Source organism: Acipenser ruthenus, chromosome 51 (genome assembly GCF_902713425.1).
Source record: "Acipenser ruthenus chromosome 51, fAciRut3.2 maternal haplotype, whole genome shotgun sequence".
NCBI classification, from domain to species: domain Eukaryota; kingdom Metazoa; phylum Chordata; class Actinopteri; order Acipenseriformes; family Acipenseridae; genus Acipenser; species Acipenser ruthenus.
Genome location: NC_081239.1, coordinates 6,968,132 through 6,987,141, shown reverse-complemented (window position 1 = coordinate 6,987,141; position 19,010 = coordinate 6,968,132). Strand labels below are relative to the sequence as shown.

Sequence of the window (19,010 nt, the reverse complement as noted above, 5' to 3'; positions counted from 1 at the left end):
GCTATTCTAACTGTATATTATATAAAACTAATATACTTTCTAAATACCGTTAATGTGGATTGCATGCGGTTATAACTGATTTGATATTATTATTTGTTTGCTTATCCAGGTTGAGTTACCGTTGCAAAGTATTACAATGAGTAATGTGCAAGTTAAGCATATCGTTAAGCATTACAGATAGTGTAGTTTAAGTGCAAGTTCAAAATGTAAATATAGTTACAAGTACGAGCAAATACAATATACTTACAATTAAAGCAAATGCAACCAGTGCAGATACAAAGGAGTGCCTAAGAGGCAAGCGCAAGAACAAAACAAATATATGATGGCTTGCTTTTGTATTTGTTTGATTTATAATCAGTTAATAACCAGAGTGAAGAGAGTTTCTTAATGTACAAGACATGTCATCTCACACAAGGACCACAAAGCAAAACTCAACAGTTCAGGCTAAGCAAACAGCACAATGATATCTTATTTATACAAGAGACAGATTAACAGATTAACTTACACTTTTCTGTTTTTTCCTCTACCAGAAGTCCATCTCCACCACCCCTTCCCCAGGTGTCTACTGGAAAGAAAATCCACACAACATCATTAAGACTGGTTGACCATGATTATTCCGCCATGGTGAACAGATCCTGCATAGATCCACACAGTGTGCTTCATCCAACAACCAAGCAGCACATATCTAGGTATGTGAAACACCTGACAAAGATGAAAAACACCAGCTCATCGCTACAACACCAGTCCTGAAAAGCTCCAGGAGACTCCACTGCTGTGGCATCATTTAACTGAAGGCAGTGCCACTGTACAGGTCCCAGTGGTAACCGTGTCACCTGCAGCTGTCAACCCACCTGCACTGCTGTTAACACCTACTGCTCCATCCACTGCCTTAACACCAGAGTCAATTGAAAAAACCATGCAAGAAATTATGAACAGATGACATCAGAAGCAACAGCAGTTCAAGAAAACCAAAGAAGGGACCATCAGGTGCTTTTACTGCTCTACCAAAGTGTTGAGATGTCACAAAGCAAAGATTAGAGCAGAAAAAGAGGAAGCAGACAGAACCTCAGCCGTCTGGCCAACTGCGTAGGTTCTGCAGATTGGCATTAAAACAGGGACCAAACAGAAAAATACATCTATTGTCCTGCCTGGGTGTTTAACCTTTACAAAGATCAGGGGATGACAGGAAATGACCTGGTCTGAACTCCAGGCATCGAAAAGCAGAGATGGCAAAGAGAAAAGGGAAAATAAAATTGTTTAGACAACATATACAAAATAGTTCTGTAAATACAGTTATTGTTTGGACAACATATACAAAATAGTTCTGTAAATATAGTTGTTGTTTGGACAGCATATGCAAAATAGGACTGTAAATATAGTTGTTGCTTAGACAACATAAAAATTGTACTGTGATGTAATTGTTGCTTGGAAATATCAAAACACTACTGTAGGCTGTTTTTTGGACAACATAAAAACACTACTGTAAATCTAGTTGTTGTTTGGACAACATATCAAAAATAGTACTGCAAGTGTTGCAGGTGTGCTTCAGCACCTTATTATTGATTTATTTGTATTGTTTTTGTTCATGTGTATTATTGCTTATTTTGCTTTAATCACGATATGATTTTGTATATTCACTCTGCACTGTTATTTATAGCACTGCTGTGTCCAGCTGACACCCCTTCCTCTAGAGCTGTTACAGCCTGCTTGAGTCCACACTGCTTCAGGACACTGAGAATCGGGATCCTGGATACTTGTTTTGTTTTAAACTCTTATTATTTTGTTCATTCTTGCTGCTGTTGATATAGCTGTATTACTTATATTGCTATAGCCATTGCTAACATTGCTGCTGTTGATACATCTATCATTTTGAATTCTATTGCTATAGTGACTGTTACCTTTACTGCTATTGAATTAGCTATTACTTTTATTGTTAATTGCATATGCAGGGATGGAAGTAAGACTCATAATGGATAGCAGTTTGGTCCATTTCAGGTTTTACTAACAGCAGGCCCTCGTAGAAACTGTACTGAAGAAGCTGGAAAATAAAAGTCTGCAGGTCACAAAACCCGAAATGGCTCCTACTGCTATACAATGGGAGTCTTATATCAAAATACTGTATTGTAAATATATATTCAGTTTACATTTAAATCTCTTAATGTTACACGTGATTTATTCTTTAACTTTTAATAATAAGCATAATAGTTTAACCAGCATGGTTGTTCCATTATAATTTATTCATTTAAAAGTAAAAGCATGTGCTCACTGACTCACAGATTTACAAAAAAAGTACAAATGGAGATTCTACAGAAGTGACGGGAAAGTTCTTGAATTTGCAGTTTGTTTATTTGAGGTCACACAGAGATAGTGATCAAGTGGGAACTCTTTCAAGTGTTTTCAGAACAAAGGATTCTGGTATTTTTTATTTTACACTTTACAAAAGCAGACTCTGAAAAGTTGTCTTTGCAGACTGATTGTCTACAAAGATTCCATAAACTCACAGGTTTCGTTGGCCAATCATGTAACTAGATACAGGGGCTCTCAAAAGTATTCACCCCCCTTGGACTTTTCCACATTTTATTGTGTTACAACATGAAATCAAAATGGATTTAATTAGGAGTTTTTGTCAATGTCAAAGTGAAAAATAAAATCTACAAATTAATTACAAATATAAAATAGAAAATAATTGATTGCATAAGAATTCACCCCCTATGCTATGACACACATAAATAAGCTCTGGTGCAACCAATTGTCTTTTAGAAGACACATAAGGAGGCTGTGTGGTCCAGTGGTTAAAGAAAAGGGCTTATAAACAGGAGGTCCCCGGTTCAAGTCCCACCTCAGCCACTGACTCATTGTGTGACCCTGAGCAAGTCACTTCACCTCCTTGTGCTCCGTCTTTCAGGTGAGACGTAGTTGTAAGTGACTCTGCAGCTGATGCATAGTTCACACACCCTAGTCTTTGTAAGTCGCCTTGGATAAAGGCGTCTGCTAAATAAACTAATAATAATAATAATAATAATAAGTAGTAGTTGAATGGAGTCCACCTGTGTGCAATTAAGGTGTTTCACATGATTTCAGGTTAAATACACCTGTCTCTGGGGGGTCCCACTGTTGGTTAGTACATTTCCTAACAAAAACTACATCATGAAGACAAAGGAACATTCAAAGCAAATCCGGAATAAGGTTCTTCAAAAGCACCAATCAGGGGTAGGATATAAGAACATTTCCAAGGCATTGAATATCCCCCGGAGCACAGTAAAGTCCATTATTTAGAAATGGAGAGAGTATGGCACAACTGTGAATCTGTCTAGAACAGGCCATCTTCAAAAACTGAGTATCCGGGCGAGAAGGGCACTAGTCAGGGAGGCCACCAAGAGGCCTATGGCAACTCTAAATGAGTTACAGTCTTCCGTGGCTGAGCTGGGAGACACTGTGCATACGGCAACAATAGCCCGGGTGCTTCACAAAACTGGCCTTTATGGGAGAGTGGCAAAAAGAAAGCCATTGTTGAAAAAAACTCACATCAAATCTCAGCTAGAGTTTGCCAGAAGGCATGTGGGAGACTCAGAGACCTAGTGGAAGAAATTCTATGGTCTGATGAGACCAAAATAGAGCTTTTTGGCCTTAACACTAAGCGCTATGTTTGGTGCAAGCCTAACACCGCACACCATCCCGAGAACACCATCCCTACCGTGAAGCATGGTGGTGGCAGCATCATGCTATGGGGATGCTTCTCTGCGTCAGGGCCTGGAAAGCTTGTCAAGATAGAGGGCAAAATGGATGCAGCAAAGTACATAGAAATCCTGGAGGAAAACCTGCTGAAGTCTGCAAGAGACCTGGGACTTGGGAGAAGATTCATCTTCCAGCAGGACAATGACCCCAAACATACAGCCAAAGCCACACTGGAGTGGCTTAAAAACAAAAAGGTCAATGTCCTGGAGTGGCCCAGTCAAAGCCCGGACCTCAATCCAATTGATACTATGTGGAAAGAGTTGAAAATTGCTGTTCACCAAAGGTCCCCATCCAACTTGACGGAGCTTGAGCAATTTTGCAAAGAAGAATGGGCAAAAATTGCAGTGTCCAGATGTGCAAAGCTGGTAGAGACTTATCCAAATAGACTCATGGCTGTAATTGCTGCCAAAGGTGCCTCTACCAAATATTGACTCAAGGGGGTGAATACTTATGCAATCAATTATTTTCTGTTTTGTATTTGTAATTAATTTAGAATTTAGATTTTATTTTTCACTTTGACATTATGGACTTTTTTTGGTGTTGATCAGTGGCAAAAACTCCTAATTAAATCCATTTTGATTCCATGTTGTAACACAATAATTATTATTATTATTATTATTATTATTTATTTCTTAGCAGACGCCCTTATCCAGGGCGACTTACAATCGCAAGCAAATACAAATACATTCAAGTGTTACAATATAAGTCATACAATAAAAACAAGAAATACAATAATTCTCAAGTGTGACAAACCACAATTCAATAATACAGCAGATAATAGTGAAAGTTACATCAGGATATGATTAAATAGTGATAGTTACATCAGGATATGATTAAGTACAAAATACTTCAGATTAAACACTTGGCAGATTAAAATATTCTGAGGTACAGGTTTAAATGCAGTAAAATAGGCGGCAGATAAGAGCAAAGTAAAGCATATTTAAATGAAGGGTGATAGTGTCCCAGGATACAACAGAGGAGTTCTACAGGTGCTGTTTGAAGAGGTGAGTCTTAAGGAGGCGCCGGAATGTGGTCAGGGACTGGGCAGTCCTGACATCTGTAGGAAGGTCGTTCCACCACTGCGGTGTGGAAAATGTGGAAAAGTCCAAGGGGGGTGAATACTTTTAAAAGACACTGTATATAAATAATATGCAATATATGTGTGTATATCTATATATAATGCATTATGTTGTAGCTTTTTATATATTTTGTTTAATACTGTAAATAGCCACCGCCCTGGGAGTGCCTGGCCACGGTCGGCTGTGGAACAGCCTGGACTCGAACAGGGGACGTCCAGGCTATAGAGCGCATTCTGCACTCCACGCAGAGCACCTTTACAGGATACGCCACTCGGGAGCCCTGAACCCTGCAGGTTTCTTTTTAGTGTTTTTTTTTCCGTGATATGTGCTGTTTTAAAACAAAAAAAATTCCGTAATATAACTGGTATGTATGTCAAAGTGCTTGATTTCTCTGGTTTACTTAGATGTTGACCAACATGTGAAATGCCATGACTGGTACATATCCCGTTCCTTAGTTATTGTTTTCCAAGATCACTACATATAAAAAGTAAGGAACGGAAGATGATGATGATGATGATGATGATGATGATGAAGGACACTTTCTACCTTGCTCTGGATATATATATATATATATATATATAGATATAGATATAGATATAGATATATATATATATATATAAATCAACCAAATCGATTAGTGACATGTATTTTCCTGGTTTGCCATTTATTAATTTATGTCCGTTTAAAAATTTAAATACATTTCAACAGCTACCTAGAGGCGCAGCGGGTTGCACGTTCGAACCTCGGGAATTTTTTTTTAAAATTTTTTTTGTACGATATGTGCTGTTTCAAAACATAATAAATAGCTTTGTGTAACTGGTATGGATATCAAAGTGCTTGCGTTCCCTGGTTTATTTGTATTTTTTATATATATTTTTTATAAAAATGTAGTCGTCGCTCCCCTCCCCAACTCGGGAAATGGCGTCTGGAACACACGTCCTCCGAAACGTGCTCCTGCCAAGCCGTCATTTTTCGCACTGCAGATCCACAGCAATGCCACCAGACCTATAGTGCCGGAGGACAACACAGATCTGGTGGCTCCACTACAGAGCCACAGGCGCACTATCGGCCACAGGGGTCGCTTGATGCGCGGTGAGCCGTGGATTCCTCTGCTGAAACCTGACAGCTCCATTTAAACTCGTGTATTTTAATCAATTGTTATCCCACTTTGAGAGAAAAACTGATGAGAGGGTCCGGCTTGAGAACGTACACAACACTTAATAAAGGAAGCTCTCATAAAAATCACACTTACAACACGTCTTTATTGTTACACAAACTATTTTACTGCTGTTGGGAAACTGATGCAGACCCAACCTGAGACCCTGTTTGCATTATGAAATACCCGGTCATTTATCAAACTGACTTTGCAGTTTACGGCTAGACAGCTACAGGGCCTGTGTTAAGAAACCATTTAAAACAATACAGGGCACAGAAAAGGAGCCGATACCATCATACTGGGACAGGTTTATGTGGAGAGAAAGGTACGGCAGGAATTGTCTAGATGCATTTATAAATACTGCATCAGATCACACAGCTGCACAGGGGGTGCAACCCACATCTTAAAAGAAAAAAAAATAAAAGCTGAAAGTTGAAGATATCTTTTAAAAACTATTTCTTTTCAGAATAAGATTTTCAAATTCTGTAGTTTAGGGAGAAGTTTCAGATTTGATTTAAATACTCGTTTTTGAATTGATTTGAATGCTCATTTTGAATTGATTTGAATGCTTATTTTTAATTGATTTGAATACTCATTTTGTAGTGAATGATACCTGATGTTCCAGGGACAGCCTCTTGTGTCTCCACTCCAACACCATCACTATCAATAGCATCTTCCAGTGCTGTCATCAGATCTGGTATCCTTGACTTTATTAGGCTGTAAATCTGGGGCAGAGGTTGTGCAGGCTCTCCAGATGAATGCTGCTGGCATTGCTTTGTAACAGCATTGCGTGGCTCTGCTTTCAGCCTCTTCCACAGATAGTGGTGTAGCGCACAGCACTTACGGAAATCTGTTAAAGAGAATGTAGTTCTGGGATTTAAAATGGCATCAGAACTACATTTCCCAGTGCCTAGTGCTCCTAATGAAGCCAGCAATGACAACCATCTGGGTCAATTGCAATGAACTTGTGGATTCAGTACAGAGCTGCATACTAAGCTGCGGAGCAGCTAATCATAATCTACTTCAACCAAAAGATGGAGGCATTGTTGCTAAAAGTCCCATTTCCAAGTATTGAAAATGCCTGCTCTGTCTTCCATGCCTGATTCTGCAGTTTATAAATCCTCCATCCCTGATTCTAACCTCCATGCAGGCGTGTGAGATTGCTGTTTAAAATCTCACAACCTTGCAATCTAAAACACTACAAATAATAACGACTTCAAACTACAGATCATAAAATATCTAACGAGAGTGCATTTCCCAAAATCATAAATAATAAAAAGTTATAACAAACTTGTAACAGCGGGGAACATTTTACAGGAAAGCGTAGAACTGAAATGGGCTTCAAGTTAAACATGTAAAAGCTATTTTTATAAACCACAGAGCTACAGAATACTCAATGACAAAATATATGCCTGATTGCACATGGATCGCTTGTATGAGCAGACAGCAGTTTAAAAAGCTGCTCCAGTCATGGTATATATAAGAAATGCAGAAACAAGGACATCTACAGTATTTATTACTGGATGTTTAAAATTAAATCCTTGATTGACAAGACACTGAACAACATTTAAAACAGCATTTAATACAGACAGCAAAACATTTTTAATATAGATTTTATTTGGTTTAGTAGTCTCGAAGTCAATCAACAAATTGATATTAAAAACACAGAACCTGCGTTTGTTAATAGATTACCCGAGAGAGAGAGAGAGGGCAGTATTAAAGAAATCATCTCGTTAAGAAGCAATGGTATGCAGACCATTACATTCCTAAAAGCTCTCTGGTGCCCCCTGCTGGAAACAGTACTGCTTACACTGCAAGCTGCCCGCATGATAACTGCAGTACACTGTGCTGTGTCTTGAGGTGCCGCAGATTCACCGTGGTATCGGAGAAGCTTCCACAGAACCCACTGCAAGAGGCTGAGCAACGCATGAGAAAGGAAAGAGAAACGTGCATTCATAATAACACATCTATTTAATATATTACTAATGTGAGGTAACACAATCCGAATGCTCAACAAGACGATGAATACAAGATGTACTCGTTCATATTTGAGTCTGTGAGCTTTTGATCTGAACAGATTGTGATTAGGGGGGACCCTGTTTATCAAGCAGGTTTATTGTTTTGTTTTCAGTAAATATTTCTGTATTTAGTCAAATGCACTCCTGTTGTTTAGGTGTCCCCAAGCGTCTGCAATTCTGAGAATGTTCTCGAGTCCTGTAAGAGCCTGCAACTGACTTCACTTCTCCACACTAAGTGCAGGGAGAGGATTACACACCTGTGTGAATTTTATGGTGTCTTTTAAGGTTTCCAAACAGGCTGAATCTCTTCCCACAAACAGCACAGTGATAAGGTTTCTCTCCTGTGTGAATCTGATGGTGTCTTTTAAGGTCTCTTAAATGGCTGAATCTCTTCCCACAAACATCAAAGTGATGAGGTTTCTCTCCTGTGATAATGCGCTGGTGTGAATGAAGATTTCCTAACTGTGTGAAACTCTTATCACTGGTCTGTATGTGGGAATGTTTCTCTCCTGTGTGAATGCGCTGGTGTCTTTTAAGCAGTGATATATGATTGAAACTCTTCCCACAATCAGCCCAGGAAAACGTAGTCCCTCCTGTGGGATTTCCCTTGTGAGTTTCAGGAACGTCTAATTGACAAGAACTGCTCCCACCTTTAATAGAATGAGGCAAGGTCTTCAAGTTGCCCTGGGTTTCTGAATTGTTAAAACATGCAGAATGTGGTGTCTCTGTACACTCCACAGTAAGTGGGTGTCTGTCTTGTAAAGAAGGGATTTTAACTGAGTGAGTTCTCAATGTCTTCACATACTCTTCTTGGGGTGTTGTTTCTCTGTGTTTCTTGCACTGAGGTTTGCCTCTAGAAGAGTTTTTGCACTGGGGTGATGGAGTGGAGTCGTGTTCTCCTTCATCTACTTTAAAAGCTAAAGAAAGAAAGAGAAGAGAGACAAAGGTTATTGTACAGCATTCTCCCACGTGCACTGTTCTGCAGGGCTTCATGTCATAAACATGACAATAACAACACAGCAATGCTTACTGTGAGACGCACAAGAGTGAAATGTGCTGCTGAGAGCAAACATTACAGTCCCTGGGATAGTTGTAGTGAGATGAGCTTTTAAACATGATATTGTATTTGAATAAAGTGTAAGAAATCAAATAAGACTGATGGGTCATACAATACGGGTTCACTCTCATTGTGGCGATGCTGCTGCATACTGTCCACAGAAATGCTCTACTGAAATGTTTCTTCTGGGGACACTAAGCAACCAGACTGGATGTGACATCACCCAGTGATGGGAAATGTGATCCCTGCAGCTCTGTAAAGCTGTGGGAGCAGCACAACTGCAAACAGTCTATCAGAAATGGGGAAAGGCACAGATCTAACACAGGGGTTTCCAAAGCTGGCCCTTCCACTCCTGCTCTTTGTTCCAACCCTGTTCTGAGTTGTTTAAATGAACCAATTAAAGCTCCATCCAGGCACAGGAGCAGCACTTTATAGAAGTGAACCTGTTCAATGAGGAGTGGAATGGCCTCCAGGAGCGTGATTGGACAGCTCTGATATCACAGCATTCTAAAGAGGCGTGGCAGTGGCTGCACATCTAGCGTGATTGGACAGCGCTGATCTCACAGCATTCTAAAGAGGCGTGGCAGTGGCTGCACATCTAGCGTGATTGGACAGCGCTGCTCTCACAGCATTCTAAAGAGGTGTGGCAGTGGCAGCACAGTTAGCAGGAGCCTCAGGAGCAAGCACAGTGATGTCCTTGTTGACATAGTGGTTGGGCAGCTCCCCTTGGTTAATATATTAATCTCAAGCACACTGCTGGTGTTCAGTACCAGGTTCTGCACGATGAATAGGCAGCTCAATGCTGCTTGTTTTGTAGGATTACCTCCAAATCCCAGATCACATCCAGATGGAGAATCATCACACAGGTTGGATCCCAGCTTATTGTTCTCCTCAAGTGTACAGACATTATTTTCAGTAGGAAGTTCCTCTGCGATGGGGACACATTCCTGTTCTATGAATTCCTCTTTAATAGGAACACATTCCTGTTCAGGGACGTCTTCATCTTTAACACATGGCAGCCCTGTAACCTGTATTAGACTTGCACACCACTCCGGCTCAAAGGACTCCTCTTGTGTGTAAACTGCTTCTATCTTTGGCCCCTCCTGTGCTTCAGATTCAGGGATAGCGTGGCTCTCTATGGGATCTGTGGGAAACAATTGTATAAAATTACAACTCTTACTTACTAGCTAGGTTCCTCTACAAAGCCAGCCCTTTGTCAGAATGACTGAATAGATTCAATTCTTTTAGCCTGTCTGCATACGCCTTTTAAACCCAGGATAATTCTGGTTGTTCTTCATTGCACTCTTTTTAGAGCAGCAGTATCCTTTTTGTAACGCGGTGACCAGAACTGAACAGAATATTCTAGATGTGGTCTTGCTAATGCATTGTAAAGTTTTAACATTACTTCCCTTGATTTAAATTCAACACTTTTCACAATATATCAGAGCATCTTGTTGGCCTTTTTTATAGCTTCCCCACATTGTCTAGATGAAGACATTTCCGAGTCAACATAATGCCAGCGGGTCTAAGAGGAGCTATTTCTCTTATTTTATTGATTTATTTTTAATTAATAGTGTTACTTTACCCTTTTTTAACTCCCAAATTAAAACACATTGTCCCTCGCAGCAGGAAACCGCACAACAGCTGAGGACAACAGAGGCAAGTCTCAGCAGAGTGTCTGAGGAATGTCTTTCTGTGAACTCATACTGTATTGTGATCATGGTTGGTATGGAAACTGTCAACACAGAATACAAGTTTCAATGTGTCAAATACAACGAGCAGACAAGGGGCTGCAGCAGGAGAGCTGCTTAATCTCAAAGCAGCTTCATGGAAACAAGTGATTTACACAATTCTGACTTTTCAAAGTGCAGCAACATTGGAAGCTTACTTGTGCAATGTCATGTGAACTGTAGATATGCATCCAATCACATCCCTTCTAGTATTACAATACATTTGTACTGGTGTGGCTCTCCCTATTGCATGCATCCTCTGCTCTTAAATAGTAACCTGTATTAGTAAGTGTCTGGATTTGAAACAATATGAGCGATCGTTTCCTAATTCTGTTATACTCTGTATTAGTAAGTGTCTGGATTTTAAACAATATGAGCGATCGTTTCCTAATTCTGTTATACTCTGTATTAGTAAGTGTCTGGATTTTAAACAATATGAGAGATCGCTTCCTAATTCTGTTATACCCTGTATTAGTAAGTGTCTGGATTTTAAACAATATGAGAGATCGTTTCCTAATTCTGTTATACCCTGTATTAGTAAGTGTCTGGATTTTAAACAATATGAGAGATCGCTTCCTAATTCTGTTATACTCTGTATTAGTAAGTGTCTGGATTTTAAACAATATGAGAGATCGTTTCCTAATTCTGTTATACTCTGTATTAGTAAGTGTCTGGATTTTAAACAATATGAGCGATCGTTTCCTAATTCTGTTATACTCTGTATTAGTAAGTGTCTGGATTTTAAACAATATGAGAGATCGTTTCCTAATTCTGTTATACTCTGTATTAGTAAGTGTCTGGATTTTAAACAATATGAGCGATCGTTTCCTAATTCTGTTATACTCTGTATTAGTAAGTGTCTGGATTTTAAACAATATGAGCGATCGCTTCCTAATTCTGTTATACTCTGTATTAGTAAGTGTCTGGATTTTAAACAATATGAGCGATCGTTTCCTAATTCTGTTATACTCTGTATTAGTAAGTGTCTGGATTTTAAACAATATGAGCGATCGCTTCCTAATTCTGTTATACTCTGTATTAGTAAGTGCCTGGGTTTTAAACAATATGAGCGATCGTTTCCTAATTCTGTTATACTCTGTATTAGTAAGTGCCTGGGTTTTAAACAATATGAGAGATCGTTTCCTAATTCTGTTATACTCTGTATTAGTAAGTGTCTGGATTTTAAACAATATGAGAGATCGTTTCCTAATTCTGTTATACCCTGTATTAGTAAGTGCCTGGGTTTTAAACAATATGAGCGATCGTTTCCTAATTCTGTTATACCCTGTATTAGTAAGTGTCTGGATTTTAAATAATATGAGAGATCGTTTCCTAATTCTGTTATACTCTGTATTAGTAAGTGTCTGGATTTTAAACAATATGAGCGATCGTTTCCTAATTCTGTTATACTCTGTATTAGTAAGTGTCTGGATTTTAAACAATATGAGAGATCGCTTCCTAATTCTGTTATACTCTGTATTAGTAAGTGTCTGGATTTTAAACAATATGAGAGATCGCTTCCTAATTCTGTTATACTCTGTATTAGTAAGTGTCTGGATTTTAAACAATATGAGAGATCGCTTCCTAATTCTGTTATACTCTGTATTAGTAAGTGTCTGGATTTTAAACAATATGAGAGATCGCTTCCTAATTCTGTTATACTCTGTATTAGTAAGTGTCTGGATTTTAAACAATATGAGAGATCGTTTCCTAATTCTGTTATACTCTGTATTAGTAAGTGTCTGGATTTTAAACAATATGAGCGATCGTTTCCTAATTCTGTTATACCCTGTATTAGTAAGTGTCTGGATTTTAAATAATATGAGAGATCGTTTCCTAATTCTGTTATACTCTGTATTAGTAAGTGTCTGGATTTTAAACAATATGAGCGATCGTTTCCTAATTCTGTTATACTCTGTATTAGTAAGTGTCTGGATTTTAAACAATATGAGAGATCGCTTCCTAATTCTGTTATACCCTGTATTAGTAAGTGTCTGGATTTTAAACAATATGAGAGATCGCTTCCTAATTCTGTTATACTCTGTATTAGTAAGTGTCTGGATTTTAAACAATATGAGAGATCGCTTCCTAATTCTGTTATACTCTGTATTAGTAAGTGTCTGGATTTTAAACAATATGAGAGATCGCTTCCTAATTCTGTTATACTCTGTATTAGTAAGTGTCTGGATTTTAAACAATATGAGAGATCGCTTCCTAATTCTGTTATACTCTGTATTAGTAAGTGTCTGGATTTTAAACAATATGAGAGATCGCTTCCTAATTCTGTTATACTCTGTATTAGTAAGTGTCTGGATTTTAAACAATATGAGCGATCGTTTCCTAATTCTGTTATACTCTGTATTAGTAAGTGTCTGGATTTTAAACAATATGAGAGATCGTTTCCTAATTCTGTTATACTCTGTATTAGTAAGTGTCTGGATTTTAAACAATATGAGAGATCGTTTCCTAATTCTGTTATACTCTGTATTAGTAAGTGTCTGGATTTTAAACAATATGAGCGATCGTTTCCTAATTCTGTTATACCCTGTATTAGTAAGTGTCTGGATTTTAAACAATATGAGAGATCGTTTCCTAATTCTGTTATACCCTGTATTAGTAAGTGTCTGGATTTTAAACAATATGAGAGATCGCTTCCTAATTCTGTTATACTCTGTATTAGTAAGTGTCTGGATTTTAAACAATATGAGAGATCGTTTCCTAATTCTGTTATACTCTGTATTAGTAAGTGTCTGGATTTTAAACAATATGAGCGATCGTTTCCTAATTCTGTTATACTCTGTATTAGTAAGTGTCTGGATTTTAAACAATATGAGAGATCGCTTCCTAATTCTGTTATACTCTGTATTAGTAAGTGTCTGGATTTTAAACAATATGAGAGATCGCTTCCTAATTCTGTTATACTCTGTATTAGTAAGTGTCTGGATTTTAAACAATATGAGCGATCGTTTCCTAATTCTGTTATACTCTGTATTAGTAAGTGTCTGGATTTTAAACAATATGAGAGATCGCTTCCTAATTCTGTTATACTCTGTATTAGTAAGTGTCTGGATTTTAAACAATATGAGAGATCGCTTCCTAATTCTGTTATACCCTGTATTAGTAAGTGTCTGGATTTTAAACAATATGAGAGATCGCTTCCTAATTCTGTTATACCCTGTATTAGTAAGTGTCTGGATTTTAAACAATATGAGAGATCGCTTCCTAATTCTGTTATACCCTGTATTAGTAAGTGTCTGGATTTTAAACAATATGAGAGATCGCTTCCTAATTCTGTTATACCCTGTATTAGTAAGTGTCTGGGTTTGAAACAATATGAGCGATCGTTTCCTAATTCTGTTATACCCTGTATTAGTAAGTGTCTGGATTTTAAACAATATGAGCGTTTGTTTCCTAATTCTGTTTACAATCAGCTGAACAATGTACTTTATTTATTTATTTTATGATTAGAATTTTTCTAACAAACAAACTGCAGCTTCACGCTGTTTTGAGCAAATGATAGATTTTAATAATAGAATAGACACTGTTATAGTATAATATATACTGCACCGCTATCCATTCTTAATAATACACACTGTTATAGTATAATATATACTGCACCACTATCCATTCTTAATAATACACACTGTTATAGTATAATATATACTGCACCACTATCCATTCTTAATAATACACACTGTTATAGTATAATATATACTGCATCACTATCCATTCTTAATAATACACACTGTTATAGTATAATATATACTGCACCGCTATCCATTCTTAATAATACACACTGTTATAGTATAATATATACTGCACCGCTATCCATTCTTAATAATACACACTGTTATAGTATAATATATACTGCACCACTATCCATTCTTAATAATACACACTGTTATAGTATAATATATACTGCATCACTATCCATTCTTAATAATACACACTGTTATAGTATAATATATACTGCACCGCTATCCATTCTTAATAATACACACTGTTATAGTATAATATATACTGCACCGCTATCCATTCTTAATAATACACACTGTTATAGTATAATATATACTGCACCACTATCCATTCTTAATAATACACGCTGTTATAGTATAATATATACTGCACCACTATCCATTCTTAATAATACACACTGTTATAGTATAATATATACTGTACCACTATCCATTCTTAATAATACACACTGTTATAGTATAATATATACTGCACCACTATCCATTCTTAATACACACTGTTATAGTATAATATATACTGCACCACTATCCATTCTTAATAATACACACTGTTATAGTATAATATATACTGCACCACTATCCATTCTTAATAATACACACTGTTATAGTATAATATATACTGCACCACTATCCATTCTTAATACACACTGTTATAGTATAATATATACTGCACCACTATCCATTCTTAATAATACACACTGTTATAGTATAATATATACTGCACCGCTATCCATTCTTAATAATACACACTGTTATAGTATAATATATACTGCACCACTATCCATTCTTAATAATACACACTGTTATAGTATAATATATACTGCACCGCTATCCATTCTTAATAATACACACTGTTATAGTATAATATATACTGCACCACTATCCATTCTTAATAATACACACTGTTATAGTATAATATATACTGTACCACTATCCATTCTTAATAATACACACTGTTATAGTATAATATATACTGCACCACTATCCATTCTTAATACACACTGTTATAGTATAATATATACTGCACCACTATCCATTCTTAATAATACACACTGTTATAGTATAATATATACTGCACCACTATCCATTCTTAATAATACACACTGTTATAGTATAATATATACTGCACCGCTATCCATTCTTAATAATACACACTGTTATAGTATAATATATACTGCACCACTATCCATTCTTAATACACACTGTTATAGTATAATATATACTGCACCACTATCCATTCTTAATAATACACACTGTTATAGTATAATATATACTGCACCACTATCCATTCTTAATAATACACACTGTTATAGTATAATATATACTGCACCACTATCCATTCTTAATAATACACGCTGTTATAGTATAATATATACTAGACCACTATCCATTCTTAATACACACTGTTATAGTATAATATATACTGCACCACTATCTATTCTTAATAATACACGCTGTTATAGTATAATATATACTGCACCACTATCCATTCTTAATAATACACACTGTTATAGTATAATATATACTGCACCACTATCCATTCTTAATAATACACACTGTTATAGTATAATATATACTGCACCACTATCCATTCTTAATACACACTGTTATAGTATAATATATACAGTTACATGAAATAAAAGCGAGTCTAAAACCACGCCGACATCACCTGCACATAACAGCACTACGACATCACCACGAGGGACATGACAGCGACTGCACATAACAGCACTACGACATCACCACGAGGGACATTACAGCGACTGCACATAACAGTACTATGACATCACCACGAGGGACATCACAGCGACTGCACATAACAGTACTATGACATCACCACGAGGGACATTACAGCGACTGCACATAACAGCACTATGACATCACCATGAGGGAATTTACAGCGACTGCACATAACAGTACTACGACATCACCACGAGGGACATTACAGCGACTACACATAACAGTACTATGACATCACCACGAGGGACATCACAGCGACTGCACATAACAGTACTATGACATCACCACGAGGGACATCACAGCGACTGCACATAACAGTACTATGACATCACCACGAGGGACATGACAGCGACTGCACATAACAGCACTATCACATCACGGCGACGAACTACAATTCCCAGAAGACTGTGAAGTTCACAAACGCGTCACTTACCAGGAGCTGGGACACACGACGCAGTCAGAGTGGCTTCACCAGTTTTCTGATTGCAGACGACTATAGTTTTTTTTTTCACTGTTCCCATACAGCTCCATCATAACTAGACTGGTAAATACGAGGAGTAAAACCTCCATTCAATAAAAGCGTGTTTCCACAAGCATTTTTTATGTAGTTGGGCTGCATATTTTTTTCACTTGTTGCAGAATGATATTCAGCACGTGTTTTGATTATATATATAATGTATATGATTACTCCTCCAATGGACATCTGGGATTGGGCTAGGACTATATAAAGAAGGACAGGACAGTCAATCCCATGATGCAGTTCGGTGCTCAATTACAGGTGCCATTTGTGGAGCCCACTCAGCACTGAATACATTGCGATGATGCTGTGGTGCAGCGCCAGGATATACCGGTATTATTTATAATAACAATACAAAATATCGTTAATATAAAGTGTCTGGCTCTTATTTATGCTTGATTATGTCAAGAAACCTTTTGCCAGGGCGAGCGTGAATAAGTTAAAAGCATTGTGAGCGCGCTATTATTTCTAGTACTGCTGTTAATCAGGGTCTGTACACTGTGTCTAATAAAAGGCTCTATTAAAAGACCCTCACAAATACATCACAGAGATATTTACATTCTCAAGCTCTGCAGCATGGTCTGTGACTGTCTCAGCGGGACTCTATACACTTTACCAGAAGGACACTGTGTAAGTCTCTCCAATTACAGACTGCTTAAGACTTACCAATATAGTAGTTTCTTAGTTTCTAGAATACATATTTAAATATGAATTAGACTAGGTTAGATGCACTACGTTCTTATAATCTATAAAATAACACAATGCCTCAAGTAGACTCCTTATAACCAATATTAGGACAGAGCTGTGCTATTAACCGCGCTTATAATAATCAAACACTTTAAAACGCGTCTGAAGAGAGATTCGACCCAAGATCTTTCCAGGATAAGGTGGTTTGAGGTGTTGGATTGACCGAGCAATACCACACAATAAAACCCATCTTACCTTGAAATATGAAAGGCTGTTTAATATCTGCATCTGCAGCGTTTATACACCCTCGCACGGCTTTCAGCTCGCTCTCTGATATTTCCAATCTCAGCTTCAGAGTTTCATTCTCTCTCTCCACTGCAGACATGTCCTCTTGTAATTCAGTGAATTTGCTGCTCACAGCTTCAGTAATCGCGCACACGACGCTGTCTGCAGCCGCTTTCACTGCGAGCTCGACGGTGGAGGCGAGCTCGTCTTGAAACAACCACACGGAGACACTGACGTCCATCTTCACTGGTTTAGTTTGAGACTGCTCTAGCGGAATCCTCTTTGCATTCAGAAACACCGCCTTCGGTTTGTATTTAGTAAGATATATCTGTTTTTATCGTAGCCTTCCCATTCAAATATATGCATCACACACAGACTTTGCAAGCAGTAGCAACCCTTTCTATTCCAGGTACTAAGTCTGAGCACATTCTGCGGAAAACGTGTCCAGATTCAGATCCAGGTCACGCATCCACGGGTTTAAAAGTCTGCAGAGCCGCGCAGCTTCTCAAGAGGTCCTGCGCAGGCGCAGCCGCGGCGCAAAACAAGAGACGAGCGCTGGATGACAAAGAAGTGTGTAGCAAACAGATCCAATCCTCACTCCATGTGCTACTGCCACCTGGTCAGGGGGTGTGAATCACCTTCGAGTCATGACATTAATGATCTTATAAATGATTTGTAATACAAATTAAAATGATTTGACTCTTTTTCCACACAGTTATTATACTTTTCAAATATTCAGATATTTATTCTAAAGGTTTAAACATGTAAAAAAAATAAAATAATGCTAAACTGATTTATGAGTTTCTCTGACATATTATCTGGGCAGCAGTGTGGAGTAGTGGTTAGGACTCTAGACTCTTGACCAGAGGATTATGGGTTCAATCCCAGGTGGGGGACACCGCTGCTGTACCCATGAACAATGTGCTTTACCTAGATTGCTCCAGTAAAAACCCAACTGTATAAATGAGTAATTGTATGTAAAAATAATGTGATATCTTGTAAATTGCCCTGGATAAGAGTGTCTATTAAGACATTAATATTATCTGATTTCATTATTCATTCAATAGATTTAGTTTAAGCCTGCTCTGTCACTCCACTGGGTAGTTATTCATATAATAAAAAGCATTTCATTCAAAGAGCTTTAGTTTTCTAACGCCTCTCAGGTTTTTCTTGTGGAATGGGACGCTTTTTAATCCCAATAAGACACCTCAGGACATCTTTTCAAAGCTTTTACGCCAGTCTTTAATTAAC

At 37.6% G+C, this 19,010-nt stretch overlaps 1 protein-coding gene across 1 annotated transcript; it reads right to left on the bottom strand.

Moving 5' to 3' along the window:
* Positions 1-7,387: 7,387 nt before the first annotated feature.
* Positions 7,388-18,379, bottom strand: LOC131722750 (zinc finger protein 16-like). Its single transcript, XM_059015820.1, has 3 exons — positions 17,730-18,379; positions 9,869-10,189; positions 7,388-8,905 (listed from the first exon to the last, which is right to left on the bottom strand). The coding sequence occupies exons 1-3, from the start codon at positions 17,998-18,000 to the stop codon at positions 8,238-8,240; spliced, it is 1,260 nt and encodes a 419-aa protein (XP_058871803.1). The 5' UTR covers positions 18,001-18,379; the 3' UTR covers positions 7,388-8,237.
* Positions 18,380-19,010: the final 631 nt, after the last annotated feature.